This window comes from Pseudophryne corroboree, chromosome 10 (assembly GCF_028390025.1).
Source record: "Pseudophryne corroboree isolate aPseCor3 chromosome 10, aPseCor3.hap2, whole genome shotgun sequence".
Lineage (NCBI taxonomy): Eukaryota > Metazoa > Chordata > Amphibia > Anura > Myobatrachidae > Pseudophryne > Pseudophryne corroboree.
In genome coordinates, this window is record NC_086453.1 from 10,600,205 (window position 1) to 10,618,139 (window position 17,935).

The 17,935-nt window shown below is 49.6% G+C and overlaps 1 protein-coding gene across 1 annotated transcript in view; it reads right to left on the minus strand.

Annotated features, from left to right (window-relative positions):
• Positions 1 to 17,935, minus strand: part of LOC134965757 (protein-arginine deiminase type-2-like) — a 78,155-nt gene that overhangs the window by 14,087 nt on the left and 46,133 nt on the right. Inside the window, exons 4-12 of the mRNA XM_063942105.1 lie at positions 9,156 to 9,217; positions 8,772 to 8,889; positions 8,563 to 8,688; positions 7,195 to 7,358; positions 5,929 to 6,032; positions 5,644 to 5,755; positions 4,797 to 4,904; positions 2,598 to 2,749; positions 864 to 1,008 (exon numbers count right to left, since the gene is read on the minus strand). Of these exons, the coding sequence (XP_063798175.1) occupies positions 864 to 1,008; positions 2,598 to 2,749; positions 4,797 to 4,904; positions 5,644 to 5,755; positions 5,929 to 6,032; positions 7,195 to 7,358; positions 8,563 to 8,688; positions 8,772 to 8,889; positions 9,156 to 9,217 (1,091 nt within the window). The remainder of the gene's footprint in view (positions 1 to 863; positions 1,009 to 2,597; positions 2,750 to 4,796; positions 4,905 to 5,643; positions 5,756 to 5,928; positions 6,033 to 7,194; positions 7,359 to 8,562; positions 8,689 to 8,771; positions 8,890 to 9,155; positions 9,218 to 17,935) is intronic.

The window sequence follows — 17,935 nt, forward strand, 5'->3', positions numbered from 1 at the left end:
ATCACACACCCCCAGTCACTATGTGCTGCCTGCACTCCTTATCACACACCCCCAGTCACTATGTGCCGCCTGCGCTCATTATCACACACCCCCAGTCACTATGTGCTGCCTGCACTCATTATCACACACCCCCAGTCACTATGTGCTGCCTGCACTCCTTATCACACACCCCCAGTCACTATGTGCCGCCTGCGCTCATTATCACACACCCCCAGTCACTATGTGCTGCCTGCACTCCTTATCACACACCCCCAGTCACTATGTGCCGTCAGGCTTCTAGTCTGGAGCTTAGAGGCTATAGCCCCTTTTTACTGTAGTGTGCTTTATGGCAATAAGTTCAGTTATCTCCGGCTGCTCACTATCTCCACAGATAAGTGCTGAGGATTCACCTGACGAGAGAGTAAAGGGGGGTACTGACGGGAGAGATGTGTGCGGAGCGATCTAGCACAGACCGCTCAGCACACATCTCTCCCCCCGCTCAGCACAGCGCGATGTGCTGAGCGAGGGGACGGGGGGGGGGGGCGCTCACTTCACACAGCGCTGAAGTGAGCGACCCACTAGATTGAGCCTGCATGCAGGCTCAATCTAGCACCGGCGATAGCGATGTGCGGGGCCGCGCATCGCTATCGCTGGGGGGCATACACACGGCAGATCCCTGCTTAAAATCTAAGCAATCTAGTCAGATCTCTCCGTGTGTACCCCCCTTAACAGTAAAGCCCTAATTCCAAACCCTGTGATAATGACGTCCATCACTCATGGCGACGTCTTTAGGCCACGGTGGATTTGAATGACATTTTATCTGAAGGACTATAAAAACCGGGATCTCGCTGGGAGAAACACAGCACGAGGGACACACAATCTACCTTCTGATCCGGCGCCGGCACAAAGGTCATGAATTCATCCACGTGCCCCACGTACAGCCAATCAGTGAACAGCTCGATGGGCGACTGTACCCTCTGGGCATACAGGAAGTCCCGAATCACTTTAGTCATCCTCCTTCCAGAAGTGCTGCGTGAGGGGGGACAGCAAAAGGCCGAACACCGGGCATTACACCTCAGATTTAGTGCAAACACTGTGTCAGAGCAGATATAGGGAGCGTTCAATGCTTGCGGATGTCCAGATGCGCTGTTCTGCTGCGCACATCACCATATATACAGTATGGTAGCCAGATAACATAGGGAGAGCAAAGCTTGGAGAGAGATAAAGTACCAACTAATCAGCTCCTGTCATTTGTCAAATACAGCCTGTAACTTGGCAGTTAGGAGCTGATTGGTTGGTACATTCTCTCTCTCCATTTTATTACTCTCCAAGGCTTGATACATCTACCCCATAATTTTAAAAATGTTATTGGTCATGAAGTTCCATAAAGCACCTGCGGATGGGGATTAAGGAGCTTCCTGTGGGTTTATTCTCCGCTCAGTGCCTGTAACCAGTTATATGGGAGCACCACGGGGTGTATAATGTGTAGTCGTTATATGGAACGTGCCCATTTCTACAAATATGATTTTGGGAACACCTCCACCACCAATGAGATTGTTACTTCTTCCCCCCGGCGCTCTGAATATAGCACCACAGTAACGCTGCGCAGCAAAGTCTGAGGTATATACACATGGAAGATACACGGACACGTTCTGAATTCTAGGCTCAGGCAGAACTCCAGTCACGCAATCCCCTATGCAGCCCACATTATGTAACACACCCAGCACGATCTGTGTCCGTGTTCCCAGTCCATCTGGCAGTGGGGCATTCTCAGGTTTCAGAGGTGAGCGCAGCGCCGAGACCCTCACAAATAGTTCTGCCAGCTCAGCAAATCTGCCGCTACGACCGTAAGGTGTTTATTGCCGTTCATGTGACAGCTGGCCGCTATAATTACCCAGCGTCCCTTCACACTACAAAGCCAGGAGAGGGTACAAAGAGGACACTGAGAGTAAAGGATAGGTACCCCCACCCGATGCTAAGCATAGGAGTACGGACAGTGGAGGGTTAACGGAACCCCAGTGTCCTTACATAGCTGTGGTCACTGCAGCTTTCTCCTTATACATGGGGTAACAACGTGGACATCAGAAGTGGCTGCTGATTGGGAGGAAAAACGCGGCCTGTAATGTCAATTATTCTAGATATTAGAAGAAACTTCTGATTTCTATGAGAACTTCCCATAGCCATTATAATTTCCAGCAAAGCTGCATTATTCCTTGTAATACACAAATTTTCCCTAATGAACACCAATATGATGGCAACAGAATTATCGGTTAATAGATAATATATACATATTGTGATAGAAGCACTAGTGAAGTGATAAACTGGAGATATGTTTGTCCCAGGTTTCTGATCTATGTATTTTAAATCCCCAGGAAATGTCTGTTTTGCTAAATAGACTTGATGAGAGTTTGGGCTTTTAGTAAAATCCGGATATGGGTCCTGGGTGTGTGGATGTGAGATGGAAGGGAGGGCTCCACCCACAAGTGGTAGCGGTAACTTTGTTTTAGGTTTTAGAAAGAAGCTGTTTGGCATTGTAAAGAATACTACTTCAGCGTTTGCACTGATTATTGAAAATGCATAAACACAACGCGTTTCATGGGAAAGTATTTAACTCTTACGTAGGGAAACTGCTCCCAATCAGAATCCGCCCCAGTGGGTACTTCTTGCCGGCAACAGTCACGGGAGGGCTCACTTCCAGATTCCCGAAGGAATCCAAGCTGGTGACCTCGGAGGAGGCTGCCACTTTTGTTACGTAGCCGAAATCTGGTCCCTGGAAATATACAGAACATAACAATAATAAAGGATGAAGTCACCAATATTCAAATTAAAAAATAATACTCTATGATTTGAGTCATTCCTCAAAGTTTCACTCTTCAGCTGTACTGATCTGTAAAGTGACCAAGCCTTCCGGCGAAACGCGTGTCTTGCAATAATGAGTGCTGCCACAGCAGAAGATGAAGTGTAATCTCATCTATATTTAATCTCAATATATAGAAGACCTACCTTTCCTATATAAAGAAACCTTTGTGGCCCCTTTTGCCTAAAGGGGGGCAGATCTGCATTCGAGCCTAAGTTCCGTACAGTAAGGACCCCCCTACAGATGCGTCCTTATCCGCTTTGGTGATGAGACATGCTGATACAGTTCATTTAATCATCTCTTCAAGAACAGCAAAATAATAATCTATCACGCGCTGATTACCCGCTGGCTTTGGCAGCTGCTAAACCACGAGTACTGCCCGTACCGGAGTAGTGTTGCGTCCTGGCCCCACACCCAGGTGTCTGACCCAGGCCGACCTTCCATTACAGATTGAGATTAATGGACTACCGTCTTCTATTAAAGTGTAAGACAACCTGTAAAATGCCCGGGAAGTTTGCCAGGAAAATTCCCAGCTACCGGAGCCTGCACATTATACCTCGGGTGACACATGACGCTTGTGGTTTCTAAATAAACATGGATCTGCAATTCCTATGGCTTAATATACTGTACAGGAGCGAATGCAGCCCGCAGCTTCAGGGAGATGCACAGCGATGTGTGACAGTATCCTACACATATACAGTACAGTACGTGTCTCAGCCTCCTGTAACCGGATATCAGCTGTCATTGTGACCACGGCAACCTGCTGAAAGCCAAGATCTGATTGGTTGGTTGTTATTGGTAACAGGACATACACACCTAGTTAATAAATAATCTCCTGCGTGTTTATCTCTCTATCCTGTCCCTCAAAGTTTTATTGGGGGTTATTTATTAAGAAAGAGCAACACCTGTATCCCACAAAATGGGCGCAATTAAGATATTGAAAGCAAAGATCTTATCGATTACTGTGAGTTATGTTACTCTAAGGAAGTCACTGGCTCCTAGTGACGGGATAAGCTGCACTCACAGTGATGTCACTGGCTCCTAGTGACTGGATAGGCTGCGCTCTCAGTGATGTCACTGGCTCCTAGTGACTGGATTGGCTGCGCTCTCAGTGATGTCACTGGCTCCTAGTGACAGGATAGGCTGCACTCTCAGTGTGATGTCACTGGCTCCTAGTGACTGGATAGGCTGCACTCTCAGTGTGATGTCACTGGCTCCTAGTGACTGGATAGGCTGCACTCTAAGTGGTGTCACTGGCTCCTAGTGACAGGATAGGCTGCACTCTCAGTGTGATGTCACTGGCTCCTAGTGACTGGATAGGCTGCACTCTCAGTGATGTCACTGGCTCCTAGTGACTGGATAGGCTGCACTCTAAGTGGTGTCACTGGCTCCTAGTGACAGGATAGGCTGCACTCTCAGTGTGATGTCACTGGCTCCTAGTGACTGGATAGGCTGCACTCTCAGTGATGTCACTGGCTCCTAGTGACTGGATAGGCTGCGCTCTCAGTGATGTCACTGGCTCCTAGTGACAGGATAGGCTGCACTCTCAGTGTGATGTCACTGGCTCCTAGTGACTGGATAGGCTGCACTCTCAGGGTGATGTCACTGGCTCCTAGTGACTGGATAGGCCGCACTCTAAGTGGTGTCACTGGCTCCTAGTGACAGGATAGGCTGCACTCTCAGTGTGATGTCACTGGCTCCTAGTGACTGGATAGGCTGCACTCTCAGGGTGATGTCACTGGCTCCTAGTGACTGGATAGGCCGCACTCTAAGTGGTGTCACTGGCTCCTAGTGACAGGATAGGCTGCACTCTCAGTGTGATGTCACTGGCTCCTAGTGACAGGATAGGCTGCACTCTCAGTGTGATGTCACTGGCTCCTAGTGACTGGATAGGCTGCACTCTCAGTGGTGTCACCGAGAGAAAAGACAAGGAAGCAAAATCCTACAATAATGAACTTACCAGCAATTCCCGAATGGGGAAATCCTTCAGTTCGCCATCTCTAGGAGAATCCAACACGACGGGGAAGATTTTGTGAGGCGCATGGATGTACCCAAACTCCATCTCATCCTGCAATGAAATATATGTCCTCTTACATCAGCATTCGGCACAACAGCGACACCGTCACAACAGAACATTCATGAACATAACTGATCAAACGGGACACAAAAAATGGAACGGAAAAGGCTCTTGGGGCCTCTGGGATGTTCTGCGATCCCCCCCACCCCCCAACTATGAATGTCGTATGTAGAACACAGTGTATCGTCCTACAACACATATCTGCAACTGCTTAGTCTCCTTATACCTATCTCTCCATTATCAGCTGTTTGGATTTTCTAAAAAGTTTTACATTTTTCATACTCGGACATCCAGTCCTTTACCAGTATGGTATCGGTGTTCCCCAAACCACCTTACGTCCCTTTGAGGAGCTGTATTGGTACCCAGAGTCCTTCATGTCAATGTGACTGGAAGGTGACAGCACAAATAGGCCAATACCAGATCTTCCATCCTGCCTGATAAATCCCACTGATTCTCACAACACCACTCCCAGGCATGGCGCCCATTGTGTGGCTACACGCTGCGATTATCGGGCTAATTACTCCGTAGGCGATGAGATCACCATATGCGTGCAGTCATCACAACGGTAAGGCCCTTGCAGGACACACAGAAGAGCAGAAGACACTCAAAGCCTTTTCTGAAGGAACAGAGAAGAACATCTCTGGTCTATGCTAGCTAAGAGATACATATTACATCTGCTTAGGTTCTCTCAGGTGGCGGTCACCTGTGGGGAATAACGAAGAGGACAAACCTGCATCCAGCGATCTCCCCGATTTACGTATTCAAAACAGATCTTGATCTTGTAGTTGGCCTCGCTCACCAGGTTCTTGATCTCCCTTAGGAAGAGAAAATTGTCCTTCACGCTGTGAAAAGACGACAAACATGATATTACCTGTGGGTCATTGGGCAGTTTAGGCACTTGCTACGTCCACACTTCTAGGAGATAACAAGAAGGAGTCTAATGACATAACCAAAGCAGGATCAGAAGACCCAACGGACTCCTCCCCACCACTGTGCACCAAGTGTTGCCTGTTACCTGCAGACATAGACTTCCACGGGCTCCAAGGTGTTGGGAGTAATGATCAGTGGGGCGATGCGGAACGTCACAGTGTCTGTGAATATTGGGGTCTCAGGAATGCCCTGTGGGACAACGCAGAACAATGAGGAGTTTACACGTGCTCACAGAATATAGAAGAGGGTAACATCAGCAGCAGAAAAGGCAGATTGAACACGTGAAAGCAGCTGCAACTTGCTCGGTTTCCTCTCTAAAGGTTAAGGGTCAAAGGTTAAAAGCACTTATGCGTACTAGGGGTGGCAATGGCGAGATTTCAGTAGTCAGCTGTTCTGTGGTTCTCCATGGTAAAACGGCTTATTCTAGCAGGTGGTAAGCGGACATAGAAGCCCTGACATACAGATGGATCCATGTTTATCTTGGCCTTTAATAGGATTAATTGAGCCAGGTCAGTCAGACTTAATCCCCTGCTGTAATGACTTAATCCCCTGTATTGTTCTCTCTGTATTGTATTGCAGCTGAGAACAATAGATGAAAGGCTTATGCTAATAAACCATGGTGTGCCTAAGTGCAGCAAAGAAGTCAAGATAAATGTGGACCCATCTGTACATACATACATATATACATACATACATGTGCGGACCCCGATACATAGAATTACTGGTAGGGGCCACAAGGGAGGGGCCCCACCAACTGCTCTCATTGGGAAGGGAGGGGATTCATCGTCCCATGTTACACCCTCAGAGACCCCGCTCCCAGCCGTGTCCCCAGTGAGGTCCCTCAGAGTCAGTGAGTGAGGCTGGAACACTGGCTCCCAGCCCACGGAGAAGCTAATGATGTTGTTAACAGCGGGAGACAGCTCGGAACAGGAATGAAACTAAAGCCAAGGACAATGCAATGGTGTCAAAAGTCAGATCCCGTTACTAGACATAATCTGCCACTGGAGGCTTCTAAATACGGAACGCAGACGGAAGGGAGCGCAGCACAGACATATAACAGCAAAGTGTTTCCATGGAGACAAAGCACTAACACCACACAACACAGGAGGCGGCCATTTTGTAGAAGTTCTGCAGCCGCTGTGATGTCACCAGTATGTTACTCAATGCATCAGCAGGGCATGCTGGGATCTGTAGCTCAACAGCAGCTATAGGCCAGCTTACTGGATCAGCCTTGAATACATATTACTGCAATCCACCGGCCAGTAATAAAGGACCACCCACCCCTGAACCATAGTGAGCCACAGGGTATATGCAGATAGATGGGGCGGTGGTATATTACGGTCCTGCGTACCTCCACCTGAGATTGCAGCAGGCTGGCTCTGACCGTCACCAGCCCATTGAATCCCTCATCCGGGAAACGCAATCCTTCCACAAAGAATTCCAGCTCGCTGGTCCCCGTATACCGGGCCTTGTAGTACAGCTTCTCTCTCCCCAGGACATGCGAGTACATCTTATCTGCGGGAGGAATAGTGAGGGACACGGACAGGTCATTACACAGAGAGTAAATGTCCCGGATACCATATAAAATAACAAAGCGCTGCCCGGACGGTTTCTGCCGGTGTCTCCAGCAATAGGCCAGAGAACGAGGGGTTAAGGCGAGGCAGAAACATCTTCCAATAAAGTCTGGACCAGCAGAGTATGACAGACGTAATCCCCCGTGTGCTAATAGTTCATTACTTCAGCTTTTGTGACAACCGTGAGGGCACTAATATACATTCCTGGCCGAGAGTCCCATTACACGCCGGGCAGAGCGCTGCTGTAACGGTATCGGGTGTCCCCGCCACGCTAATGAATGTTCCGCAGGCTCTCAGAGCGGATCAGGATGGAGAGCCGGGCATTAGTGTAGAAGCCGCTTCAAGGGGCAGAAACATTTGTCATTGTCAATTAGGTCTGAGTGTGCCAGGTGGGAACACGTCGCTAAACGCAGCCACCCTGAGACAGCACAGCCCAGCGACTTGTGGCCCGGATCCCTTCTCAGAGCGCACTCAGAGTGCGCTGTGGGGCTTATCGTGGTAACTACGGGGACTTTTATCTACTGTACTATGGGAGACAACGAGACTATGGCGTAAAAACCATCGTTCTAAATAATTATTCTCAATACAGACAGATTAATAAAAATAGTGGCATGTAGCAGATAAATAGGATTCCCTGACAGGAAGTCAAATATCTGCGATGTCGGTGAGGTGCCGTCGACAAAGCATGGAAACGCATGTAACGCCGGCACACAGCGAAGGGAACAGTGTTCATTTTACCTCACACCCACATAGCAGTGCACAGTACAATCAGCCATATCGCTCTCGCAAAATTAGCCGCAATGCACACAGTCACGTATGATAATTAAATTGCCCCCAGTGGGTCACATCTCAGAGCCATGTCGCGGTGACATCACTGGTCCTGTGGATTGTATATAATGAATTCTTGGCGTGCACATTGTTGCGTTATAACGTGCAGCCATGAAGAAAAAAACTCACGCTCCCTCCTTCCTTACCTTATGTTTTTTTATTTTAAAGCACCTGCATTGTACAAGGGCAAGGGGGTATGTAGGAACGTATATACCCTCAGAAAACACCTCAGGGTTGGGTTACGGTAGTTACAGCAAGTAATAAGGTACCCGGCGCAGTAATCCGTCACCTTACAGCAATCACCCAGCACAACGTACTCTGGAAATGAAACACCCCCAGGCTCGCGGAGTCCGTGGCGGAGATGTAGAGCAGTAGCTGATAACCGGTCGGAAGTTTCTCTGGTCCCTGGATCCTGAGGACCATTCTAGACATGTCGAGTAGATCTGTGAATGGACGCAGAGATCACCAGGTGGCTTCTGGCACATAGATACAGCGAACCGGGGAGAGGGGGGAAATGGCGGATTACCTGCCTTAGAGAGCACAATGTTGTCTCCACCATCAACCGTACGGGAGAACAGGCTGTCCTTGTCGCAGTTCACCAACAGGACTGCTCCCTGACCGTCAGGACCCCACGTCCAGGTGGCCTAAAAGATAACAGGGTCACAACACTCATCTAGAACAAAGGAGAACCGGAGCGGCATTGTACAGAGACGTTTATATAGAACCTCCATAAAGTACAGTGCTGGAACCTAAGAGGACTAATCGTACGTAAAACATTTACATCACCCCCCACCCTAACAGAATCCAATGAGCAGTGCCGCACTACTGCAAGGTGGTCACAGATGGACATAGCTAGCAACTTACACCCCCCTCCCGGTACTTGGCCGCGCAAACCCCCTTCTAGAATTACCTTATGTGGGTTGTTCTTCTCTACCAGTCCATCCCGATCGGCGTCAACATCCAGGGACATCTCTGTCAAATAAAATGGCGGGTTACAAATCATAGAGAAATGGCGCCAACAGCGTCCGAACCCCGGGCAGCAACATAGTAAAGTAATGGTGTTCAATGATGAGGACAACAGATTCTGAGGAGTACATTTACTAAAGCTACTAAAACAGAGAATTGATGTTGCCCATAGCAACCAATCAGATGCTGTCTATTATTTCTCTATTGCCTTTTAGAAAAGGACAGACTCGGATTGGTTGCTATGGGCAACATCACAAATTCTCTGTTTTAGAAGCTATAAAGCCCATCTTAAGCATATAATTACACACACACACACACACACACACACACACACACACACACACACACACACACACACAACACACACACACACACACACACACACGCGAACTGGCTCCAACAAAATGGCAGCCACAGTGGAGTCATTGGTTTCTGGTGCTCCAGGATAGCTGAAGATTTATGGCTTTTTACTATTACCCTTTTTCTGACTAAGTTGCCTTATTTTGTGGCTGAGAAGCCTGTAATAAATAATAAATAAGATTTTACTCACCGGTAAATCTATTTCTCGTAGTCCGTAGTGGATGCTGGGAACTCCAAAAGGACCATGGGGAATAGCGGCTCCGCAGGAGACTGGGCACAACTAAAGAAAGCTTTTAGGTCACCTGGTGTGCACTGGCTCCTCCCACTATGACCCTCCTCCAAGCCTCAGTTAGGACACTGTGCCCGGAAGAGCTGACATAATAAGGAAGGATTTTGAATCCCGGGTAAGACTCCTACCAGCCACACCAATCACACACCGTATAACTCGTGATACTATACCCACTTTAACAGTATGAAAACAACTGAGCCTCTCAACAGATGGCTCAACAATAACCCTTTAGTTAACAATAACTATGTACAAGTATTGCAGACAATCCGCACTTGGGATGGGCGCCCAGCATCCACTACGGACTACGAGAAATAGATTTACCGGTGAGTAAAATCTTATTTTCTCTGACGTCCTAGTGGATGCTGGGAACTCCGAAAGGACCATGGGGATTATACCAAAGCTCCCAAACGGGCGGGAGAGTGCGGATGACTCTGCAGCACCGAATGAGAGAACTCAAGGTCCTCCTCAGCCAGGGTATCAAATTTGTAGAATTTTGCAAACGTGTTTGCCCCTGACCAAGTAGCAGCTCGGCAAAGTTGTAAAGCCGAGACCCCTCGGGCAGCCGCCCAAGATGAGCCCACCTTCCTTGTGGAATGGGCTTTTACTGATTTAGGATGCGGCAGTCCAGCCGCAGAATGCGCCAGCTGAATTGTGCTACAAATCCAGCGAGCAATAGTCTGCTTAGAAGCAGGAGCACCCAGCTTGTTGGGTGCATACAGGATAAATAGCGAGTCAGTTTTCCTGACTCAGCCGTCCAGGAAACATAAATTTTCAAGGCCCTGACTACGTCCAGCAACTTGGAATCCTCCAAGTCCCTAGTAGCCGCAGGCACCACAATAGGTTGGTTCAAGTGAAAAGCTGATACCACCTTAGGGAGAAACTGGGGACGAGTCCTCAATTCCGCCCTATCCATATGGAAAATCAGATAAGGGCTTTTACATGACAAAGCTGCCAATTCTGACACACGCCTGGCTGAAGCCAAGGCCAATAACATGACCACTTTCCACGTGAGATATTTTAGATCCACGGTTTTAAGTGGCTCAAACCAATGTGATTTTAAGAAACTCAACACCACGTTGAGATCCCAGGGTGCCACTGAAGGCACAACCGGGGGCTGAATATGCAGCACTCCTTTCACAAACGTCTGAACTTCAGGTAGTGAAGCTAGTTCTTTCTGGAAGAAAATCGGCAGAGCCGAGATCTGTACCTTAATGGAGCCTAATTTCAGCCCATAGACACTCCTGCTTGTAGGAAATGCAGAAATCGACCTAGTTGAAATTCCTCTGTTGGGCCTTTTTGGCCTCACACCAAGCAACATATTTCCGCCATATGCGGTGATAATGCTTTGCAGTTACATCTTTCCTGGCTTTAATCAGCGTAGGAATGACTTCCTCCGGAATGCCCTTTTCCTTCAGGATCCGGCGTTCAACCGCCATGCCGTCAAACGCAGCCGCGGTAAGCCTTGGAACAGACAGGGCCCCTGCTGCAGCAGGTCCTGTCTGAGCGGCAGAGGCCATGGGTCCTCTGAGATCATCTCTTGAAGTTCCGGGTACCACGCTCGTCTTGGCCAATCCGGAACCACGAGTATTGTTCTTACTCCTCGTTTTCTTATTATTCTCAGTACCTTTGGTATGAGAGGCAGAGGAGGGAACACATAAACTGTCTGGTACACCCACGGTGTCACTAGGGCGTCCACAGCTATTGCCTGAGGGTCCCTTGACCTGGCGCAATATCTCTCTAGTTTTTTGTTTAAGCGGGACGCCATCATGTCCACCTGTGGCCGTTCCCATCGATTTACAATCAGCGTGAAGACTTCTGGATGAAGTCCCCACTCTCCCGGGTGGAGGTCGTGCCTGCTGAGAAAGTCTGCTTCCCAGTTGTCCACTCCCGGAATGAACACTGCTGACAGTGCTAGTACGTGAATTTCCGCCCATCGGAGAATCCTTGTGGCTTCTGCCATTGCCATCCTGCTTCTTGTGCCGCCCTGTTGATTTACATGGGCGACTGCCGTGATGTTGTCTGACTGGATCAGTACCGGCTGGTGTAGAAGCAGGGATTTTGCCTGACTTAGGGCATTGTAAATGGCCCTTAGTTCCAGAATATTTATGTGTAGGGAAGTCTCCTGACTCGACCATAGTCCTTGGAAGTTTCTTCCCTGTGTGACTGCCCCCCAGCCTCGAAGGCTGGCATCCGTGGTCACGAGACACCCTGGTTCTTGGAGACAGGGTTATTAGGCGATGCATCTGAAGATGCGATCCGGACCATTGGTCCAACAGGTCCCACTGAAAGATTCTGGCATGGAACCTGCCGAAAGGAATTGCTTCGTAAGAAGCCACCATCTTTCCCAGGACCCGCGTGCAGTGATGCACCGATACCTGTTTCGGTTTCAGGAGGTCTCTGACTAGAGATGACAGCTCCTTGGCTTTCTCCTCCGGGAGAAACACTTTTTTCTGGACTGTATCCAGAATCATACCCAGGAACAGTAGACGTGTCGTCGGAACCAGCTGTGATTTTGGAATATTCAGAATCCAACCGTGCTGGTGTAGCACCTCCTGAGATAGTGCTACTCCCACCAACAACTGCTCCTTGGACCTCGCCTTTATTAGGAGATCGTCCAAGTACGGGATAATTAAAACTCCCTTTCTTCGAAGGAGTATCATCATTTCCGCCATTACTTTGGTAAACACCCTCGGTGCCCTGGAGAGTCCAAACGGCAGCGTCTGGAATTGGTAATGGCAATCCTGTACCACAAATCTGAGGTACTCCTGGTGAGGATAGTAAATGGGGACATGCAGGTAAGCATCCTTGATGTCCAGGGATACCATGTAATCCCCCTCGTCCAGGCTTGCAATAACCGCCCTGAGCGATTCCATCTTGAACTTGAATTTTTTTATGTATGTGTTCAAGGATTTCAAATTTAAAATGGGTCTCACCGAACCGTCCGGTTTCGGTACCACAAACAGTGTGGAATAGTAACCCCGTCCTTGTTGAAGTAGGGGCACCTTGACTATCACCTGCTGGGAATACAGCTTGTGAATTGCCTCTAGCACAGCCTCCCTGCCTGAGGGAGTTGTCGGCAAGGCAGATTTTAGGAACCGGTGGGGTGGAGACGCCTCGAATTCCAGTTTGTACCCTTGAGATACTATTTGCAGGATCCAGGGATCCACCTGTGAGCGAGCCCACTGATCGCTGAAATTTTTGAGGCGGCCCCCCACCGTACCTGGCTCCGCCTGTGGAGCCCCACCGTCATGCGGCGGACTTGGAAGAAGCGGGGGAGGACTTTTGCTCCTGGGAACCTGCTGTTTGTTGCAGCCTTTTTCCCCTACCTCTGCCTCTGAACAGAAAGGACCCGCCTTTTCCACGCCTGTTTTTCTGAGTCCGAAAGGACTGTACCTGATAAAACGGCGCCTTTTTAGGCTGTGAGGGAACATGGGGTAAAAATGCTGACTTCCCAGCAGTTGCTGTGGAAACTAGGTCTGAGAGACCATCCCCGAATAACTCCTCACCCTTATAAGGCAAAACTTCCATGTGCCTTTTGGAATCTGCATCCCCTGTCCACTGCCGAGTCCATAAGCCTCTCCTAGCAGAAATGGACAATGCACTTATTTTAGATGCCAGCCGGCAGATCTCCCTCTGTGCATCTCTCATGTATAAGACTGAGTCTTTTATATGCTCTATGGTTAGCAGAATAGTGTCCCTGTCTAGGGTGTCAATATTTTCTGACAGGGAATCTGACCACGCAGCGGCAGCACTGCACATCCATGCTGACGCAATAGCTGGTCTAAGTATAATGCCTGAGTGTGTATATACAGACTTCAGGATCGCCTCCTGCTTTCTATCAGCAGGTTCCTTGAGGGCGGCCGTATCCGGAGACGGTAGTGCCACCTTTTTAGACAAACGTGTGAGCGCTTTATCCACCCTAGGTGGTGTCTCCCAACGTGACCTATCCTCTGGCGGGAAAGGGAACGCCATTAGTAACTTCTTAGAGATTACCAATCTTTTATCAGGGAAAGCCCACGCTTCTTCACACACTTCATTTAATTCTTCTGATGGGGGAAAAACTACGGGTAGATTTTTCTCCCCAAACATAATACCCTTTTTAGTGGTACCTGGGTTTATATCAGAAATTTGTAACACCTCTTTCATTGCTTCAATCATGCAACGAATGGCCTTAGTGGACATTAGACTAGACTCATCGTCGTCGACACTGGTGTCAGTATCCGTGTCGACATCCGCGTCTGCCATCTGAGGTAGCGGGCGTTTTAGAGCCCCCGATGGCCTTTGAGACGCCTGGACAGGCACGAGCTGAGAAGCCGGCTGTCCCGCATTTGGCATGTCGTCAAATTTTTTGTGTAAGGAGTCGACACGTGCACGCAATTCCTTCCATAAGTCCATCCATTCAGGTGTCTGCCCCGCAGGGGGTGACATCCCTTCTATAGGCATCTGCTCCGCCTCCACATCATTATCCTCATCAAACATGTCGACACAGCCGTACCGACACACCGCACACACACAGGGAATGCTCTAACAGAGGACAGGACCCACAAAAGCCCTTTGGGGAGACGGAGTGAGAGTATGCCAGCACACACCAGAGCGCTATATAATGCAGGGACTAACTGAATTATGTCCCCTATAGCTGCTGTTATATATACTGCGCCTAAATTTAGTGCCCCCCCTCTCTTTTTTACCCTTTTCTGTAGTGTAGACTGCAGGGGAGAGCCAGGGAGCTTCCTTCCATCGGAGCTGTGAGGGAGAAATGGCGCCAGTGTGCTGAAGGAGATAGCTCCGCCCCTTTTTCGCGGACTATTCTCCCGCTTTTTTATGGATTCTGGCAGGGGTAATTATCACATATATAGCCTCTGGGGCTATATATTGTGGTATTTTTGCCAGCCAAGGTGTTTTTATTGCTGCTCAGGGCGCCCCCCCCTAGCGCCCTGCACCCTCAGTGACCGGAGTGTGAAGTGTGAATGAGGAGCAATGGCGCACAGCTGCAGTGCTGTGCGCTACCTTGGTGAAGACTGATGTCTTCTGCCGCCGATTTTCCGGACCTCTTCTTACTTCTGGCTCTGTAAGGGGGACGGCGGCGCGGCTCCGGGACCGAACACCAAGGCCAGTTCCATGCGGTCGATCCCTCTGGAGCTAATGGTGTCCAGTAGCCTAAGAAGCCCAAGCTAGCTGCAAGCAGGTAGGTTCGCTTCTTCTCCCCTTAGTCCCTCGCTGCAGTGAGCCTGTTGCCAGCAGGTCTCACTGTAAAATAAAAAACCTAATTATATACTTTCTTTCTAGAAGCTCAGGAGAGCCCCTAGTGTGCATCCAACCTCGGCCGGGCACAAAATCTAACTGAGGCTTGGAGGAGGGTCATAGTGGGAGGAGCCAGTGCACACCAGGTGACCTAAAAGCTTTCTTTAGTTGTGCCCAGTCTCCTGCGGAGCCGCTATTCCCCATGGTCCTTTCGGAGTTCCCAGCATCCACTAGGACGTCAGAGAAATAATAATTCTGCCACAGAATGGTGTTTCTTCTCATGTGAACGTGGCTTTATACGATGTACTTGGATGTATGGAGGACTGTGACAACGGAAGGTAAGTCATGGGCCATGCAGTAAGTGGGAGCTGTGAGTTGAACTGTCTGTATTCCCACTGGAGGTCCCCCGGCAGCCACAGTACAACTACCTCACCTTCCAAGTTAGCAACAAGTAACAGTCCTAAATACCGGCCGCTATAGGATGCTCCCTCTTGTACCGCTGTACCTTTACACTTTAGGCTAATCTGGTTGGGGTATTTGTGGGAAGTAGATGACGGAGTCCCGGCAGTAACTCACAGGCCGGCTCACGCAATAGTGCACATTCTAGTGACATGAGAGGATCCCATCCCTCGTGCAAGGATATTCCTGGGTCCTACCTGTCAGGGGGATTTACAGTTCCCTGGAATCAGGACGGTCATGTGACATGTCCTTGTCTATGCGTCAGCCGCTCTGCAGGATGAGGAGGAAATAATCCCACCCCGCTCCCATCAGCCCATTAGAGTTTTACATTTTATTACTATAGGTTTTCACATAGAAATCAGACCCTGCCAGCACTTGTCCTCACATCTGCAAATCTGTATTTATCTAGCAAAATAACAGTATAAGGTGTTAGTCCCTATTTCAGTCAAAATATGTAAACTTGTGATAGTGAGGACAAGCGCTGGCAACAGTGCACTAGAGGTTGTCCTGAGATTTCCTCTCTCTCTTTCATCCTCTCTCTTCAGTGCTCCAACCTTTCCTCCCCCTCTCTCCCCCTCTTACTCCATCTCTCCTCCCCCCCCACTCCATCTCTCTCTCTCCCCCCCTTACTCCATCTCCCTCTCTCCCCGTCTTACTCCATCTCTCTCTCTCCCCGTCTTACTCCATCTCTATCTCCCCCCCTTACTCCATCTCCCCCCCCTTACTCCATCTCTCTCTCCCCCCTCTTACTCAATCTCTTTCTCCCCCCTCTTACTCCACCTCTCTCTCCCCCTCCATCTCTCTCTCCCCCCTCTTACTCAATCTCTTTCTCCCCCCTCTTACTCCACCTCTCTCTCCCCCTCTTACTCCACCTCTCTCTCCCCCTCTTACTCCATCTCTCCCCCCCCCCTCTTACTCCATCTCTCTCTCCCCCCGTTACTCCATCTATCTGTCTCCCCCTCTTACTCCATCTCTGTCTCCCCCTCTTACTCCATCTCTGTCTCCCCCTCTTACTCCATCTCTCTCCCCTCCCTCTTACTCCATCTCTCTCCTCCCATTACTCCATCTCTCTCCCCCGTTCTTATTCCATCTTCCCTCCATACTCCATCTCTCTCCCCCTCTTACTCCATCTCTCACCCCCTCTTACTCCATCTCTCTCTCCCTCCCTTACTTCATCTCTCTCTCCTCCACTTACTCCATATCTCTCTCTCCCTCTCTTATTCCATCTCTCCCTCCTTACTCAATCTCTCTCTCTCCCCCTCTTACTCCATCTCTCTCTCTCCCCCTCTTACTCCATCTCTCTCTCTCCCCCTCTTACTCCATCTCTCTCTCTCCCCCTCTTACTCCATCTCTCTCTCTCCCCCCTTACTCCATCTCTCTCTCCCCCTCTTACTCCATCTCTCTCTCCCCCTCTTACTCCATCTCTCTCTCCCCCTCTTACTCCATCTCTCTCTCCCCCCTTATTCCATCTCTCTCTCCCCCTCTTACTCCATCTCTCTCTCCCCCTCTTACTCCATCTCTCTCCCTTACTCCATTTCTGTCTTCCCCCTTACTCCATCTCTCTCTCCCCCTTACTCCATCTCTCTCTCCCCCTTTACTCAATCTCTCTCCCCCTTACTCCATCTCTCTCTCCCCCTCTTACTCCATCTCTCTCTCCCCCTCTTACTCCATCTCTCTCCCTTACTCCATTTCTCTCTCCCCCCTTACTCCATCTCTCTCTCCCCCTTACTCCATCTCTCTCTCCCCCTTTACTCAATCTCTCTCCCCCTTACTCCATCTCTCTCTCCCCCTCTTACTCCATCTCTCTCTCCCTCTCTTACTCCATCTCGTTCTCTCCCTCTTACTCCATCTCTCTCTCTCCATCTCTCCTCTCCCCCCTCTTATTCCATCTCTACCTCCTTACTCCATTTCCCTCTCACCCCCTCCTACTCCATCTCTCCCCCCTCTTACTCCATCTCTCCCCCCTCTTACTCCATCTCTCTCCCCCCTCTTACTCCATCTCTCTCACCCCCTTACTCCATCTCTCTCCCCCCTCTTACTCCATCTCTCTCCCCCCTTTTACTCCATCTCTCTCTCCCCCTTACTCCATCTCTCTCCCCCTTACTCCATCTCTCTCCCCCCTTACTCCATCTCTTTCTCCCCCTCTTACTCCATCTCTCTCTCCCCCCTTACTCCATCTCTCTCTTCCCCCTTACTCCATCTCTCTCTTCCCCCTTACTCCATCTCTCTCTCCCCCTTACTCCATCTCTCTCCCCCTTACTCCATCTCTCTCTCCCCCTCTTACTCCATCTCTCTCTCCCCCTCTTACTCCATCTCTCTCCCCCTTACTCCATCTCTCTCCCCCCCCTTACTCCATCTCTCTCCCCCCCTCTTAT